The sequence below is a fragment of the Branchiostoma floridae genome, chromosome 15 (genome assembly GCF_000003815.2).
Source record: "Branchiostoma floridae strain S238N-H82 chromosome 15, Bfl_VNyyK, whole genome shotgun sequence".
Classification (NCBI taxonomy): Eukaryota; Metazoa; Chordata; class Leptocardii; order Amphioxiformes; family Branchiostomatidae; genus Branchiostoma; species Branchiostoma floridae.
This window is the reverse complement of record NC_049993.1, coordinates 6,792,345-6,811,154: the sequence shown is the minus strand read 5'-3', so window position 1 is coordinate 6,811,154 and position 18,810 is coordinate 6,792,345. Positions and strand designations below refer to the sequence as shown.

The window sequence follows — 18,810 nt, the reverse complement described above, 5'->3', positions numbered from 1 at the left end:
ATTTTGGGTCAGAGAAAAGTCCGGGGCTTATGCACTTTACTGTCATCAGCAACCTAGATACATATGATGAATATGCCGGGGATTTAGATACAAAGCAAAGTAGGTTGATGGGATGAGACTAACTATTTCACCCAGGAAAAAAAGTTCTGTGCAACACAAACTTTTACTGTTACGTTTAGAACTACAAGATAAATACCAGCGACTAGGGGTGGGTACCGGTACAGAAAATTCAGGTCCAGGTCCGGTTCTGGTCCAGATGGTCAGCTCCAGGTCCGGACCTGAACCTGTACCTGACGTACATGTAGTATGACTCATACCAATAGTCCATTTCACTACAAAGTAATCTGTTTGGTGGAGTATTAGACTTACACTGGCATTTTGAAATCCTACAACGCTAACTGCACCTGTACGATTGGCTGTAAAACTTGGTAGAAATTACTGTAAACTCTACTCTACTTCACTCTCGTTATTTTCTTCCACCTGCAAGCGCCAAAACGTGTGAATGCCTGATGAAATCATCTTTTAATTTTCTAATCGGTCCAACATCCGGTCCACCTAATTTTTTCAGGTCCGGTTTTTCTGGACCGGTCCAATAAGAAAAACCAGTTTTGTACCGGTACGCTGTACCAATACCCAGCCCTACCAGCGACATTTACCCATGTACGCAGATATAGGAGTTGGAAATGATATTGATAACAAAAAGGAATGTTTATGAAGGTTTAAGACATTCAGGTAAACAGTAAAGCCTGGGTACCATCCGGGTAGTAGTTCGCTCCTATGTTCACTTCTGGTCTCATTGATGTATTACTCCGCGTGTGGGTACCCTAAAAGAGATCCGAGCCAAAAAATAAACGGCTGCACGGACACATGTTTTTAGCGGTGAGAAATTCCCTTTCAGCCAGCGGAACTGATCTCAAAAGTTAGTTCGGTGAAAGCTTGTTTGTAACTGAAGAAATTAGCAGGTAAAGTTTTGCAGCCGCGCGCTAGGTCGGAGGTATACAGTCGTGGGTTCTGAGTGGTGCGGTTGTACACTAGCAGCGAAAAAGTGCCTTTTTTGGGGATTGACTAATCGTAGTTTGTAATTGCTATAAAAAAAGTTCCAATGTATAGTTTACGTTGGCAATTTTTCCCCACGATATAGGGTAAATGTGCTTGACATCTGCTGAAATTTCTGCTGAAATTTCACGCAGCTTCATTATGAACGCGCCCATTTAAACCACGAATTATAACATAGAAGTCTATGGGAAGAAGAAACTCATCAATGAGACTCTTCTGCTACCCGTCTGGGGACCTTCACATTCAAACCGTTTGGTGGTTACGTCAGTTAATGTGAGTCAGTGAGCTTTACTCAGCAGTATACCGACTTTCTATTTATCAAGGTGTCTTGTTGTCCCTCCTGGCTAGCTGAAAAATCAGGGCAATTCACAGAATAGAAGTGGCCCCATTTTTCACTCTGTCACCATCTGATACCAGATTAAGGGCCAATTTACACGAGGCAAAAAAATTACTTGTCCTACGACACTCGAAGAGCAGCACGTGTCCTAGGACCTGTTTTTTGCCCCTTGTTTCAAAGTGTTCATATCACACGGAATTTTCAAAAGATACATAAAGGACAGAATAAAGACTCCTTTTACACTGAACTGTCACAACATCACAAGTTAGTTAAGCTTTCTTCCTATTCTGCCCATCAATTCAATAATCAACTGCATGCAGATATGTTGAAGTTGGGCAGAAAGAAATCTGTCAAGATCACAACCCACTTTGTCCTTCAAAGAAAATCAAAGGAAGCACATGTTGGGCTCAAAAGGCAAGATCTAGGTACCTTCTGAAAGCTTTAGATGTGGGGTAATGAGATTCATGCTTCTTCCTCCATGAAGTGTGAGTAACATGTCTGGGAAAATATGAGTGATCTTTGGCAACTGAGACACTGGTGCTGAATGTAAAGTAACACCAAGGCGCTGTTTTAAACATCGACTTAAAAGAGATTCACTGAACATGATACTGGGCTATATCAATATCCATGTAACATTTAAAGACTGCACAATTACTCAAAAAAATCAAATGAACTAGCGACCTGATGAATTTTGATAATTTAGTAAGTGCAACTGAAAGTTCCAGGTGAGCTATTCTGAGCTATCCAGCTTTGTGTTGAACAAAAGTTATCATGGATTGTACCAACACACTCTTACACAGATGAGCTTTCATGCTGAGCTAGAGACCTTGTATGACACAATGTTATCATACATTTTCTGAATATGATGGAAACTGAGTAAAGACGTATTCCTAGGTAAAATCTATAACTTCACAAACAGGCTGTCCAAATAATGAACCCATGAGTAAGGATGGGGCATTTTTTCCTAAACTCAAGTCAATTTGCACAATGCGAAAAGGCTGCAGTAGACCGAACTAGATTGAGAAAATTCTTGGAGCCCCATGCGCCACCAGGCACTGAATTAGAATGAGACGTATATTCTTGTAGATGGTGTAAAACATGTGACATAACTGTTGACAAGTGAGCTGGTAGAAAAGAGCCATCTAGCAGATACTACACTAATGGCAGTCGAATGGACAAATGTTCCATCCTCAAGGCAAAGCGTAGTTCCTTTTTACTGGCTGCAAATTTTTTAAGGAAAAGGAACTTCGCCATCCTTACACTTCTTGAAAAGAGCATTTGCTTCTCTTATATTATATGGCTAAAGGCTTCTTGCAGCCACTCTTCTTATATATTCTAAACCCTTTGTTTGAACGATAACTTTGATGACCCACAGAGTTTGGTACAATGATACTGCAGTAATAACAGAATTCAGCAGAGGGCATTAGTGCACAGCACTGTATTTTCTGTTCAATCTCAATCTCAATAGTGTACTGGACAAAACAGGCTTAAGATCAAGGATGCAAAAAATGCAAATGGTTCTAACCGTTTCATGACAAATTTGTCATCATGAACGCTCCATTTCAGATTCCGAATGGATTTTTTTTAAACCCTCCTCACAAGGTGGATCTGAATTTTTTGGAACAGTTTCTAAATATGCAAAATTGTAAATTGCCATCATGAACGCAAAAGTAGCATTGGGTCCAGCTTACATCCAGGCACCTGCGTCCATAGTTGGTATATATCAGAAACAGAATGTTTCCAGAAGCATTTCCAAGGCCATGAAGGAAGTTGACTCTTATCCTGACAACTATCTATTCTAAACCATCTGCTCTACAGGTCTGACCACATGATGCATCTTATATTGGTAATCAATAATTTCTTACCACCATAAGAATGATGGCTGAGTTTCATACAAAACCTAACAGGAGGAGCTTCTGTACCTAGGATTGTAAAAGTAGCTGCCTGGCATCTGTAAGTCTGAATAGATGCCTAGGCTTGATTATGTTCTTGTCAAATACAGCAATCAAGATTCCTGTAATACTAATACAGGACTACTTTATTATTGTCCCATTTGGTAAAAAATACATGTATGAATTATGATGTAAAAAAAGGTGTTCACATGTGTTTGTGGGTTTCACAGGTAAAGGAAAGTACACTTACAGTATAACATAGATTCAGTCCTTACTTCTGTCATCAATATGACAGCATTCAAGTAGCATGTTCTTAAGACAAAACAGCACCTAATGATTGTAGACAGGTGGACAAATAAAGTAGATACAAAATAGTTTCCACTTAAGTACCTCTAGCAAGGTGTTCCCTGAGATTGTCCAGGTCCTTCTTAAGGTCCAGGTGCATCCAGACCAGTCCGCCCGTGGTGACGATACAGGCCGTCATCAAGACGAATATACAGAGAGGGAAACATGACCTGGTACACAACCTGCATCTGGAATGTCTGAGGGGCAACACAACCACTTGCTTACTAAAGGTACGTTATATAATAATATACCAATCTGATACCAATCAGGTATATAGTTATATATGTACCCTGGGTGCCTTGGAGGTGTAAAAGTTGAGGTCAGCGTGGCTTTACAACAAACTCAAACGGTCAGCTCTGGTGTTCAACTTTTGAATGTAGGATTATGGCAAATATGGTATCATGGTAACCAAAATGAGAGCTCTCTGTTGCAACATAATAAATGTGCTTTCCAATAGCACATAGCACTATAAATCTGACAAAAAGATAACGAGATATCATTGAACAAATTCAAGTTTCCAAGCTCTGGAGGATAGGCATGGTTAATCAAATTTATCCATTAGATATTTCAGGAATGAATAAGTTCAAAACTATATTGTGGAAAATATTTTAGCACACATAAATGCAGTCATTATGATAATGTCAGGGTGGTTTAGCTTTACAAAAAAACTTTCTCCTTGTACTCTCATTTTCCCTTTTTGTGAAAACTTTTTTCTTCTTTTTTTTTTATAGTTTCCAGTGCCCTGTAATAGTTATGAAATGGTAGGCGGTCGGTGACCTAGAGACGATATTAAGGACTAAGAACCAAAACATTGTCATAATTTGCGGTAGGAAACGCCTCCGGGAAAATAATATCCCATTCATTTATATCCAACTGCTTCCTTGAAATAGCGCGATATTAACATCATCTTTTTAATCATCAAAGGAAAGAGAATACTTCAATGTTTATATATAGAAGACAAAACATTATTGGATCGTGTAGATCGGGTACAAAACCTCAGAAGGGAGTCAAAACGAGTCGGACCATATTTTGTCAACTCGGAAGACGACGCCCCCCTCCCCCCATAAACCGAGAGTTGGATCATGAGAAACAGAGCTATCGCCACATCGCTGACGCTATGTAAACATGATAACGCGTTTTCCTTGCCTTTTTGAGAAACCTGATTTCCTAACAGGGAGAGAAAATTCCTCCAGATCGGACGAATCGCTGCCGGTGGACCGCAAGAGTTCATGTCCCTCTCGCTTCTTTTTCGTCAACTTGCCGCTGACTAATGCGTCCAATTCCTTCCTTTTCTTCATCCTTTTTCCGGGTCCTTTGAAAGAAACATCCAGTCTTGTGTCCTTGGAATCCACGGTGGCAAGATCTGGGCGGCAAATACGCCAGAAGGGCAAGAAATCCTGGAATATTGCACCTGTAGTTCAAATCCGGGTGTTTTTGCTACGTCGATTTCACAACAAAATCTCTGATGCGTCAAGAACCTAACTTCATGTAAGCCCCGCGCTGATTGGTCGCGGTCAAAGGTGACCACAAGAACAAAGCTTCCGTCAAACTATATAAGGAGCAATTAGGGGAGAAACACTCCCCTGAACGCATCACAAGGTATTCATTTATAGAAAAACAGAAACTATGATGTATCAAATTCTAATAAAAAGAATCAACTGCACTAGAAACAATGCCAAGCCAGCATCACATAGAAACCAATCAGAGGCACCCTTTCATGCACCAAGCACAACCCAAGATGGCTGTCCTGTGTGACATTTAATGATCATGTGACCACCTGTCAGACCTTTATGTACACCTGCATACCTACACACTTTAGTCACAAGGTAATAAACAGCTCATGACAAAATTCTCATAGTATGAATGTAGGACACAATGCAACTATTTCACTGCAATGAAGTGATGAGGATTTTATAGCATAACTAAAAATTACTTGCATAATAGAAGTTCAACAAACTCTGAAAACTCATAGGACAACCCATCGTCCCATTGTAAAAGGTGTGAGTACCATGATACTGTGACTCTAACGGCTTGTACTAGGCTTTGATGGAAGATTCAAAACTTCACAAACTATTTTGAACTTCAGTATCATTGCTGGCTGAACAACTAACGCTAAATCATTATCTAAAAAAGTCATTGGTTAAGGTTTAAGGTAAGGCCACACAATTTCGATTTCTAAATTCTGCTTCATTTTTTTTGTTTCTAAAAAGGAAATGATACAAAATCATCACATGTATCATTCAAAACATGAATCCATCCCCAACTGCTCATATTTTGACACTAACTACAATTCAAAGCAAGTCTTCCTATTTGTTACATTTCTTTTTTTCATATTCAAAATGTAAATCTACCAGGAGAGAACCTGGACTTTAACCATGGTGACTCCGGTCATCAGTTTGCATAAAGGCCTACAGTATGGGCAGTGCAGCTGTCTTATTTGTAAGATGTCTCAGTGAGCTAACAGACCACAGCTTTATGTATACAAAAACACCTACATGTAGTCAACTCAATTTATGCTTGTATTCTCTACCCATATAGCCTATTTTCACAACAAACAGAGGTAAAAGCCATTGAAAGGAAACCTGCACAATCTATAGAGAGGCTGTAAGACTAAAGAAGAAAGAAATACTGTACTTGTATTAGAGAGACTGCTTTTGTAATTGATATACTACCATTTACAATGAACATTGACTTGAAGTGAAAGCAACAAATAGGTGTCCTGTTCCAACATGTAAGGTGGTCTTGTGGTTTAATAGGGTTATTGGCTTAGGACCTTCAGATTCCTGGTTTGAACCCTTAGCAAGCCCCAATGTCATGGCCATGGCATGTCATGGATGGAAAGCCAGACGTCCCATATTGCAGGAGAGTCACACCTTCAGCGTGTTGAAAATACCTTTAATTGATATCAAAAAGAGAAGGGGTACTTCCCGGAGTGCATGGATCAAACCTTGCAGTGCAGTCTGACGCAGCTTGCACTTACTGTACAAAACTGTGTGTTACATCTAACAAGAGTTTACGACTTATACAAAACAAACAAGCAAACAAAAACATGGTACTTACCACCAGGTCTATGTACTTTGACTTGGGAGTCTTGTCCATTGGTCAAGCATTAAAAAATGCTGACAGCACACCACATACTCAGACCTAATTCCTCTTTCTGACATAATTGTTGTTATGGGAGATCTTCCATTGTTTTTAATCAATGGCTGAGTATTTTCTTTCTGTATTCAATGCCCATTCTTACATCCACCCATCTATCCATCTGTTAAATGTTTGCTACGTACATCCAACCATCCTTCCATCCATTCATTCCACTATCAACCCAACCATCCAAGTTATTTTCTGTCTTTATTCCACCCCTTAGCCAGCCCACACCGCGCCACACCCTTACTTGTGATGAGTCTGTTCCTAAGATGGTCCATCTCAGTTTTGATATTGTAGGTGAGCCATGCCAGACCCCCCATGGCTCCTATGATCAGCAGGTACAGGAAGACATGACACACCAGCTGACACGAGCAGCAGCCGCCTCGGGAGGGCTCCACATCCCGAACCTTCACTGTTGCTTTCCTATATAAGGCAGACAGGTGATGGTGATGGTGTCAGTAATCAATATGTCTTGTTCAGTTGTTACCACAAAAGCAAAAAAAAAATACTGTTTTCCTAAAACTGATGTACAATAGTTATATCTTTTGGATTCTGTAAGAGAATCCTATTGCAAGGAGACATGAAAAATTTAAACATTTGTACAACTGTCACTGTCGGAAAAATAACTACATGTAAAGCCATTATTGCATACAACTTACAAGAATTGCTAAGACCTGTATTACAATAGTCTCTGCCTGTTATTCTAATCATAATTCCATTAGCTATTCATGATGGTTTTTACTTTGTGGGCTGGACAAAAACAATTTGAATTTGAATAAAGGAACTTCAGGAATCGCCTTTTCAGTGTCAACACTGTTTGTGAAGAATCAGTCAAGCCTAAACATTTGACATCTAATACTCTAATACTTGACATTTAATGACAATCAAGTATGCTCTGATTTTTTTCACACCACAACAAGAGGCACTCAACTTTTTTGTTTATCAACATCTAATAGGCACACTTGTGGACAATCAAGGATGCTCTGAAAACATTTCACAATACACAGAGGCACTCAACTCTCTGTTCTCCTATTACATGCATACACAACCAGAACTAATAGTGGAAATACAAATATCTGCTGAAAAATTTGATATCCAAAAATAGGGACTGAGACATTAGTATTTGATGTAACTGACCCACTTTAGAAGAACTCAAACCTAGAAAAAAATATTTCATATGTAATATTGGGACCCTATTAAAACACAACTTTTACTGCAATTTTGCAACTTGTTGCTTGCAAATACTGTAATTCCTGATTTTTTCAATGTACTGTTATGTTCACGGTTTTCACGGTAACGTGAACTTATCATTACCAGTAACAAATAATTCACAGACTTTTTTTATGTGCACTTGCCGTGACAGTGAACATTTAGTTCCGAGAACAAGTTAAATTTTCTCAGACCATGAAAGTTTGGTACCGAGAAGACAAAGTGAATTACAGTACATACCATTAGTAGCAAGTGAGCATGGGTACCACCCTCCTTTGAGGTACTAGTAACTCACAAGACAGGGTGGATACTAATGCCTGGAGGCTAATAATGCCTGCAGGTGTGGTGAGTGAATCACAGTTCAATCACTCATAACAGTACTATGACACATCTGAAAGGGCACTACTAGAACTGGAACAACAGGTTATGTTCACAATATATGTTAAGTGGCTGATAAATATTTCGTCATGGAAAATGCACCCAAAAGTCACATAAAATGAGTCATAGACTTTCAGTGACAAAATTATGGTAATGAGAAATAACATAAATGATAAAATGCAATACCATAAGCATTATCTACAACAAATACGAAGAAAAAGCAGAACCCAATATATTCGTTATTCCTGATTTCAGAAGCTGATATTCATCTGTTCCTGATCATAACGTTAGTTCCATTATCACAAAAGACATGACGTTAAAACGTTAACATAAACTTTTCACACTGCATTAGCACCTCTGACAAAAGTGTTAACCATACAATGATTTGTGTGAAACTTGATCTATCCTTTCAGAGATGGTTTAGAAAACATGCACGGGCTTTTAAGCAAGCAGTTGGACGTCACAATGAACTGTGTATAAACTTCAATCTACATTCCGATGTTGCGACGATTTGCACAATCGTGCGTGCCAGACTACAACACATCTGCTTCTAATATAAAACTCCAGGAGGTCCCCAAACATGTGAAAAATAACATTAAAAATCCGACAATTCCCCCGATGTGAAACGTTGCATTCTCTGAGTATATCATATCATATCAAGATAGATCTAGAAACAGTCCACTTAAACTTGCAGACTGACACGTAGAACTTACTTTGACTTCCGAGATACCTTGCCCGGTTTTCTTGGGGGAAGAGCGAATTCTTGCACCTCAGAGTCGCTCCCTGAGCCCAGGAGCTGGGCCCCTTCCCCGTTTTCCACTGCTGTGACTCCGTTACCGTTCTTCTTCATCGTTGAAGACCGAGAATTTCATCTAAATTTGCCAGAGTTTGGTCAATCCAGGAAGTGAACTACGACGTAAAAATCTCAGTTGGGAAAGTGATGAGATGTGGGTCAAAGGTCGTTCTATCTTCGGAGCCTTGAGGGCAGAGAAACAAATTTTACATTGGGTAGAAACGAGAAAAAGCAAAATATCTATGACAAAAAACTGATGTCATAGTTTTAAAACTAATTTTATATAACATTTCAAATTGTGTTTATTTATCTCTGCTTATAACTTTTTGCTGTAAATGATGATTTGAAAAAGTTACGTTTTGCTGCCACTGATTAATTAACTTAGGACAATCTAATCGACAAAATAGGGGGGTGTTCAAAGCAGAAAGTTTCCGTATAAAATATTTGTGCACTTATGTAAATTATGAAATGATAAAGATAAACAAAATATGATTAAGTATTATGTTGTGTTAAATCATTTGAAATATTGGAGATACTCTCCTCCAGTATTAAATTTTAAGCATTCCCTGTTAATAACATGGGATGTCCCGTACTAGTAAAAAAGCGGTTTGTGCAATAGGTACGCAATAGATTGAAGAAATTGTCCATAAATACCGCCGAGTAGTGCATGTATGATATCCTGTATACTGTGGTCTGTTGGTGCAACATTTTAAGCTGCTGTTTATGTGATTTGCATGTAGAGAAGATGTGAAAGTTGCCATGGCGGAAGGACCAAGCGAACCCGGAAGTGTTGTTGATGGTGGCGCGAGTGTCTCCATGGAGAGGGAGCAGGCACAGGCGAACTTCGAAGAACAAAACGATGAGGTGAGCTAACTGTTACATCAGCACTGCCTACAGAGAACTTCCTTGTTCCCTGCAAATTTTGCTGCACTTCCTTCATACATGTACTTCTGCATTGTAGTCTGTACAGCACTACTATATTATTCATCATCATCATCCGGGCGTAACGTTATTAATAACGTTTTATTTACGACACATTAGCACTGCCTTGCTTGAGTACTTTAATAGGCATCCCAAACAAATTTATGAATACTGTTAATGACCATGGGGAATGATATGTGCCTTGATAAAATTCAAAGAACAAGTAGAAGAAGAAGGATGCTGATTCACAAAACCACGCTTCTAGGTGAAGTTTGATAACCAAACTGAGCTCATGTTCCTTCTCAAGAATTTTCAAACCAGTAGATATCCACACAATATACTCGCACAAATCAACATACAAGCATTCATTCTTCCCTCGCACAATTCCACAATGAAATGCCCTGCCAAGCATTGTTGCGGCTCCCACAGTTGAGTCTTTCTGTGCCCAGGCAGGAGGCCTGCCCGTCCCAGCCCAGGATTCCCTACTTTGCCCAGTAGATCGATGGGGTTGTCTCTGGGTATGGCCATGGCCACTGCAGATGCAGGTGCAAACAAGTACTGTAAATGCATTTAAGTTTGCGGGGATTTAATTTTGCCGTAGCGGGAAAACGGACTTTTTGCGGTGGTTTTAATTTCGCGGTATCGCCATGCACTATAGACTCTTACTGTTATGGAAAAATGTTCGCGGTGGTTTTAAAATTCGCGGTGAAGCGGCCGCCGCGAAAACCGCGAACATTAATCCACCGCAAACATTTCTGCATTTACAGTATATCGCACAATATAGGATGGATTTTGTTTCCACTTAAATGTAATCTTTATGCCTCTGCCTTTACAGATTCTTGCCCTGGAGTCGATTCTTGAACAAAATGTTACTTTAAGGAGCAGACATCAGGAAGAAGAAGAAGATAGTAGGTTTGCCTTCAAGGTAAGGACTGGTTTGTCTCTTTTTGTCACTGCAATGTTTATAATTCAGTTAAAGAAAAGAACAAATTGTTTTCACATCACCTGGAAAGCAGAGTTAGAATTGAGTTATCCAGCTTAAATGATCAATCAATCAATCAATCAATCAAACACTAAAGAGTTATCCAGCTTAAATGATCTTCAATCAAACAAAATCAATGAACTAGCAGGAATCCTTTTAATTTTCACCATTGTGCTTTCTTCTGCTTGTTTGTTCAAGCATTTCGGGTGTCAACCATTTTATGTTCAAAATGCATCATCTCTAATGTCTGGTCTGATAATGCATTTTACAGGTTGCTGTTCCTGTAGACTTGCCCAGGAGACAGCTGGAGGTACAGCTGTGGCTGCCTGGGGACAGCGATGTGAAGGAGGCTGAGGCAGCTGCTGTCTGTTCTTCATCATCATCCAGCAGACCAGAATTCAACAGGTCCATGTCAGGTGGGCATCATGCTACAGATTGATTAAGTTCAAAAGGACTTGGTCTTGTAGTAAGGAGGAAACAGAGGTGTTCTCAGCATGTAAAGTTCACAGTATAGGAAGGAGGAAGAGACTATAGTGATAGGTTTGATCAAATTGCAAGGAGGTTTTATTGGGTTCAGGTCACTCTGAGCAAGGAGGTCCTCTTTTCAACCTCCTTGCTCTGAGCCACACCAAGATGGATCCCTAATCTTATCAATATATGTGTGATGGGTTCTTTAATTTGCTCAAAGTTTGGCCCTCCTCAAACATAGCACATTATAAGGAACCAACATCTCCAGCTATGATAGAAATGATTAGAATTACTTGCAGATGTATCATAAGAATGTTCTGTATTTGTGCATTGAAAATACGCAATGATTTTACTCCTATAACATTGTCCATTGCTCTATTATTCCAGGTCGACGTTGGCATGCATCATTCAATGTCTCCCACCTGCCTCCCTTGACCCTTGACCTGACCCTTCCTCCGACCTACCCCAGCCATGACCCGCCCTGCTTTGTCATCAGCTGCCTGTGGTTGGACAGAACTAAGCTGAGCACGCTCTGTAAACAGCTGGATGCACTATGGGAAGAGTCTAAGGGACTGCCCATCATCTATACTTGGGTGGATTGGCTACAGAGTAGTACTATCCAGTGAGTCAGTTACTGATTAAAACATTATTTTTTTTCTGCTACCTACAATATGTGATTTGTGGTAATGAGCCTGGATCTTGTTAGTTGCAAATCCTTTATTAGTATTTTTGTACAATCTCAAAAGACAGCTGCTGCAGGTGGATATTTTTAGCCTTTGATGCATAGCTTATTTGACTGAAGTACTGCAAAAGGAAGTTTTGAAATGATATGATATTGTTCTACTAGTACTGTACCTAGATTGAATTGTAACATGTGATGTTGGTTATCTTCCAAAGCAGTGAGCATGTAAGCTGGATGAGTAATACGATCTCCTGATTTTAGTTATTGCAATATTACAGTTAACATGTACCAAAAAGCTAACAGTGTGTTTCATGTTCCTGTAGATTCCTGGGTTTGGATGACTACATCATACTGATGCCCGTGAGCATGAGGTTTGATGGAGCAGCCACACCTGAGGAGAAGCAGAATTTCCTGAGTGATCCACGAGTCTTGTCTGAGCAAGCTGACCCAGTACAGTGTCTTCAAGAAATACTCAGGTTCAATCAGACATTCCTTTAACTTTTCCAAGGTTTTCTTATGAACAGGTGTCAGTAATTTAGTTCAATGCAGAATAACACTGGTATTGCATGTATTCGGATACACTGTACAGTATATAAAATGCACACTATACAATGTATAACACACAGCTTTAAATTATCCAACTGAAGCAACTTTCTAAGTTCAGCTTTAAGGTAAAAATCCCTTCTAAGTTGTAAAAATGCATGGAGTACATCATTACCTCCATGAAAAAATGGAGGTATAGTTTTGAGTGTGTCTGTGTGTGTGTGTGTCTGTGTGTGTGTCTGTCTGTGTGTCCGCATATTTGTGGTCATCATAACTTGAGAACCTCTTGATGGACTACGATGATATTTGGTATGTGGGTAGGGGTTGGGAAGACGAAGGTCAAGGTCAATTTTGGGCCCCCTGGTGTGTGACCTTGGTACTGCAGCGCAACTTCCGGTTTTGCTATCTCGGTGTTCTGAACATGGTCAAGATTTTTAAGTATTAGATAGCTCTTGTGCTCAGGAAAAAATTACGTAAGTTTGGGCCCCCTAGCGTCTAGTTTGGGGATAGCAGGGGCATTTTTGTCAAAAACTTCTGACGAGGATAACTCAAGAAGGGAACAACGGATATTCATCATTTTTGGTATGTAGGTACCTTAGACAATGTTGTACAAGATTAAATTATGCAAAATAGGAGTACATTTGCATAATTAATGAGGATATTATATCATGGCAGTTTTTTCAATGTATCTCTTGTTCTGGATGTGATATGGTCTTGACATTTGGCTGGTAGATAGCTTGCAGTGTCGTGACAAAGTGGGGCAGGTTTCAGCCCCCTAACATTTAATTTCGGAACTGCAGGGGCGTTTTTGTCAAGACATTCTAAAGAGGATAACTGCAGAAAAAATTGATGGATTGGCATCATATTAGGCATGCGGGTACCTTAGGCAAAGATGTTCATAATAATATACATTTTATGCGAATTAGGACCTAATTTGCATAATTAACGAGGAAATTGTATAATTCCATTGTTTTCAATAACTGGACTTCAATAAATGTAACACATGTTAAGTATGATGGGTGGAATATAAGCAGATACCAAATATGGTAATGAGGAACTTATTTGCATAATTTATGTAAAAATTTCAAAAACGCTTTATGATTAATAATGGGAATTTTATAATTGTGACATGTGTACGTTAGTCAATGATGAACAATACCATGCATAAATTATGTTAATGTGTTAGTCAATTGCATAAAATTTACGAAAGCTCTAAATTTTCATGGAGGTATGAGGTCGCCGAACTCTAGTTTGAAATGTGATGTTACAGTGCACATGCAAGGTGCATGTACTGTTATGGTGCAGTTAAGCAACTTATTTCAGTTATGATACACGTAATAACTAGTCAGATACTTCTATACGTTTCTGTGCTTAACTTGTCACATATAATTTTATACAATTTACAGGTTCAATTATGCAAAGGAGTTTGAGGCCTTCCAAAGGAACACACAGGAGTGTGGGATCTGTTTTGACTCGAAGCTGGGGGCTGAGTTTTTCCTGATGAGTGAGTGCCGACACTTCTTCTGCCAGGAATGCGTTGCTGGGTACTGCCAGATCCACGTGAAGGATGGGACAGTTCATCAGATCAGGTAAGAAAGCGTCTTGTCAGCTGAAGATTTATTCTTACATCATCATCTATCTTGGTACCCATTACTTAGGATTTTAGCTCCAGTCTATTGGCCCCTCTCTCTGCACAAGGTAAGGCCTACTAGTACAGGCTTACTGTATGCACTGAAGCTAAAATAGGGTTAGGTTCTAGGGTCATCATCATCATTATCATCATTATTGTCCCTACTTAAGTTTAACCAATTGGGGTCTCTATTATCTTGTTTACTTTTGCACTCTGCTTTTATCTTATAGAGGACTTAAACATGTTTTTACAGTATGGCTCGTGTTTCCTGAGAGAAAGATGCAGCCAAAATAAACCCAAATGATCAGAATGGGCCACAGATTTAATTTTATCAGAAAGTTAAACATTGGAGCTCCCCACCTCTGATTAGAGGAAGAAAGATGATGAATGGATATCATTGTGAAGCTATCCTATAGAGCAATGTGGGTACAAGAAAAGAGATGTGTTGACAAGCTTGGATCCTTTCTGTGATATGCGATCAAACAGGTGTGACACTGCAGGTGATTTTTTTTTTCTGCAGCTGCCCAGATGAGGGATGCGATGGCAGCCTGCCCCCAGATGTGATCAGACAGGTGTTGGGAGAAGAGGAGTACCAGCGATGGGAGAGTCTTCTTCTACAGGTGAGTACATTCAAAAGTTCAAATCCTTCCCACAATGTTTTGTGTATATTGTGGTCTCTGTTTCTATAACTCTTGGCAGCTGGAAGCAGCTGTGACTTTGCAAAGGAATTTGACTGTTCAGAACACCCTTTCTTTCCATGACATATCTCAAAAACATATTATGTACTTTTTCTCTGTTCTTGCCTCTTTTAAGGAGCTTATTTCTTAGTCTAGGACTGTCACAGAATTTGTTACTTTAGGCCAGGATTAGCAATAAAGCTGTATTTAGAGCCATAACACTCATAGAAAAAGCGTCTAGTTATAATATGTCTGAGCAGTCTTCAGCCTTATAGTTTTGTCCATCCCACTCATTGTTGTGTACACAACAGGCTTGTTGGCTACATAGGTGTAATAGTTTAATGAGAGTAGATCACATGTTGAGTAACTTCTTCCCCTCCCAGAAAACATTAGACACGATGGATGACGTTGTGTGGTGCCCCAGATGTAACAACGTGGTGATCAGAGATGCTGACCAGGACAGCAAGCTTGCACAGTGTGGCTCCTGTCTGTTCTGTTTCTGTACCTCCTGTGGGGATGCCTGGCACCAGGTGATTATCAGGTTCAAATAGTGTGTGACTGTTTGTTTGCTTAACTGGTAAACATTTTTTTTTAAAGTTGACGTCCTCCTCGGACCAAATGGTGCATCTGACTTAATGACCTTCTCCATCCCTGTTGCCCTAGCCACACAGCTTTGTGTAATCACTACAGCAGGGGCCTAATCCACTGGCACTCACTGTGGTCTGTTAGGACCAGCTATGGATTTGAACCTTAAGATTCTGTGAGATTTAACACCCCAAATGTTGTTGTTTTTACTTTAATGTCACTGTTTGTAACTCTACAGTCCAGAGAATGCAGGTCTGTAGAAGACAAGCTGCAGGATCTCACCAAGCAACTTTTAGGTGACAAGGTAGGCATTATTCAAATACATTTCAACAAGCTATTTCTATCTATGTAAGCAGGTTATGACACTGTGATTCAATATAATTTACCCCCTAATCATGGTTAATATTTTTGATCTTTCCCAAGGCAGGAGAGGTTTTAGAAGGGACGGAGGAAGAAATCATTGCTGCTGCTAAAAATGTCCGTGACCCAAAAGAGTTTCAGAGAAAGGCCCAGCTCCTCAGCAGGTTGCGCGCAGAAAGGCTTTCCAAATCCACCATCACTAAAACCACCAAACGTTGTCCCCAATGCAAGACAAACATTGAGAAGAGTGAGGGGTAAGGAAAAGCTGTTACAGTATCATATCATGGTCATGATTTAGGTTTTTCAAGATTTAAGGATTAAAAACAGTCATATACTATTAGGTAATGGTAGATTCCTTGACAAAGGTGCTGTTACGTTGAAAATATTGCCTCTAAAGGAAAAAAAGTTTTGACAGTGTTTCTGGTTCGTGTCTTGCCAGTCCTAGCTTTATTCTTGGGTCGATCATTGGCAAGGGACATAAAGTTTTTGTCCTGACTTTATCAGGGTGATAAAAATATTGTAGAATCATTTTCCAACATGTTCTCCTCATCCCTATTGCAATAGAAAAGAAGATATGAATGGATCCAATAAACCTATATCCCCTTGATGAAAAAAAGATGAGATGTAATTTTTTCAGGGCAGATTAGAAACACATTTTGATTCTCCTGGCCTAAGTCCTATACATTCATTCTATTGAAAACTATTAGTTAAATCCTGCATCAGAATTCATTCTACCAAAAAAGATGATCCTTCAGGCTTATTGATGTACATTTTATTGGACTGAATTGATGATTGGTTTGGTTAGACCTTTTGTGAGACAGATGAAGCAACTTACGCATATCTCTGTATCCATCCCATACTCCAGGTGTAACAAGATGACGTGTTCCAAGTGTGGAACATACTTCTGTTGGCTGTGCTGCAAGAAAATCAATGGTTACGACCACTTTGGATCAAAGTGTGTTTTGTTCCAAGTGAACGTGCCTCCTGCTGTTTTTAACAGGGTACCAGAACGGGAAGTTCCTGAGGTTTGTAATGTTTGTTTGTTTGCTTTCGAGGGGGGGGGGGAGAGAAGGGGTCAAATATAGGATGCTATAAAACACTAGACTTTTATCCATTATTCTTAAAATCAGGGTATTTACATGTCAGGATATCAAGTCAACAGACAATGGTTTCAAACTGAAATATTTTGAAAACATTGCAATTAAAGCCACCATCAGTCGACTGTTCTAAATGCTACAGATATAGGTTACCCTACAGATAAAGGTGAACTAGCATTACAATCAGTTTGTGGAAACAGAACAAGATAATTCAGTGTTGTGGGGCACTGCAGCAAAGGCTGGTATTACAGTGTGCCAAAAGCTATAATTTTTTTGTGTGAATTCTTCTCTTAACATTTTGCTTTAAATTTCCAAGGCATAGCACATTCAGATTGACACATTAAAAGGAACTTGAAAAGATTCCCCAATTCTTGGCTATCAATTGATAACTTTTGGTGTGATATCCTAGGGAATGAGGAGACTACAGGAAGCCCTTGACAGGGACCCTGAGGCAATCCACCGAGTCAAGAACTGCCCAAACTGTCGACAACGTAACCTGAAGACTGGAACTAATAATCACCTCAAGGTATGATTTATACAGCAAATATATGCTACCTGAGTGAGGTGAGGAAAGTCATGTAAAGTGCCTTTCCCAAGGGCACAGATTCAAACCCAGAATTGGAACCTCTGGGTTGTGAATCAAACACCCTGCCAATTGCGGCACACAACACGTTAAGTCTTCTTGCAAATTGATCTAAGACTTAGAGTGTTTTCTATTGAATGATAAATAACCAGCATTTCTCAGAGACATGTTTTGATGTTTTGCTTGTGTTTATTTCAGTGCTGGTCCTGCCGTGCTAACATCTGTTACCAGTGTTTGACCAAGATTACTGGACCAGTCACTTCACACTTTATCCCACCAAACCCCTGCAAGCAACACAGCTAACACTGTGACCAAGGAAATTATAATGACCAGTACATGCTGCTGTTTGTGCATGAGCAGTTGTATATTATAATATGCAATGCCAGATTGTGCTTTATTACTGACAATCTTTTAGCTGGGTCAAACATAGGATGGAAGATGTATCATAGCATACTTATTAGATGAATTGTTACCTGAAGTTTTATGTGATATGACAAAGTTACACGAGTTAACGATTGATTTATGGAAAATTAGCAGGATCTTTGATTTTATATGATATTTATCATGTTCTCTGTATATCAGTTTGTGCTGAGGTCTGCCATTATATGTCTGTAGCCAACCGCTGTGCCCCCTCCCATCCACAACCCTAATCTCCAAGCAGATATTCCTGACTGTGCAAGACGGCATCCTGGGCTGAAACATCCAACCGACAACTTTTTTGTTTCAGCCCATGGATACCATCTTGCCATCAGAAAACCTGCTTGAATAGTACCACAACTATCTCAGCAATGTATCGCTGTATTGTCCTTTTTCAAGTTACCACTTGGCTAACTCTTTTCTTCTTTCCAGCTGGATTCCAGGTCATAGTTACCCTGGATATGATATGGCTTCACTTTTATCATAGTGGAGTAAGTGTAACTTTGGCACTGATAAATATCATTCTTACAATGAGCGACACGTCATACAGAATTGATTCCCATATTGTACCTTTATTTCATCACCAAAAAAATCTCAATCACCTTCTTACAGAAGTGTCATAATCTTTCCTGCTATTAAAATACCTTTGAAAAAGTAGGTTTCATGCAATTATATAAATTTCTAATAGTAGTAAAAAAATTAACAATGCCT

The 18,810-nt window shown here is 39.4% G+C and overlaps 2 protein-coding genes across 8 annotated transcripts in view; one reads left to right on the top strand and one right to left on the bottom strand.

Annotated features, from left to right (window-relative positions):
• LOC118432016 overlaps positions 1-9,332 on the bottom strand; it is a 73,849-nt gene extending 64,517 nt beyond the window's left edge. For 4 of the 7 annotated variants that reach the window (XM_035843492.1, XM_035843493.1, XM_035843495.1 and 1 more), the window contains exons 1-2: positions 9,075-9,332; positions 7,022-7,197 (exon numbers count right to left, since the gene is read on the bottom strand). In XM_035843492.1, the coding sequence (XP_035699385.1) occupies positions 7,022-7,197; positions 9,075-9,211 (313 nt within the window). In that variant the 5' untranslated portion in view covers positions 9,212-9,332. Of the gene's footprint in view, positions 1-3,675; positions 3,828-4,776; positions 5,137-7,021; positions 7,198-9,074 lie in introns of those variants that run through there. The other 3 variants (XM_035843497.1, XM_035843498.1, XM_035843494.1) reach the window with 2 other exon arrangements.
• A 403-nt stretch (positions 9,333-9,735) lies between these two features.
• On the top strand, positions 9,736-18,767 carry LOC118432021 (E3 ubiquitin-protein ligase RNF14-like). Its single transcript, XM_035843502.1, has 13 exons — positions 9,736-10,018; positions 10,911-11,000; positions 11,329-11,473; positions 11,913-12,147; positions 12,531-12,683; positions 14,157-14,339; positions 14,901-15,000; positions 15,441-15,587; positions 15,881-15,946; positions 16,066-16,256; positions 16,868-17,027; positions 17,509-17,625; positions 17,881-18,767. The coding sequence occupies exons 1-13, from the start codon at positions 9,914-9,916 to the stop codon at positions 17,983-17,985; spliced, it is 1,797 nt and encodes a 598-aa protein (XP_035699395.1). The 5' UTR covers positions 9,736-9,913; the 3' UTR covers positions 17,986-18,767.
• The last annotated feature ends 43 nt before the right edge of the window (positions 18,768-18,810 follow it).

Bases quoted from the DNA above. Each gene is read 5' to 3' on its own strand.
- LOC118432021 (XM_035843502.1), top strand. From the start codon at position 9,914: ATGGCGGAAGGACCAAGCGAACCCGGAAGTGTTGTTGATGGTGGCGCG. The intron at 14,340-14,900 runs GTAAGAAAGCGT...TTTTTTCTGCAG, and splicing joins GGGACAGTTCATCAGATCAG to CTGCCCAGATGAGGGATGCG. The intron at 15,947-16,065 runs GTAGGCATTATT...ATCTTTCCCAAG, and splicing joins AGCAACTTTTAGGTGACAAG to GCAGGAGAGGTTTTAGAAGG.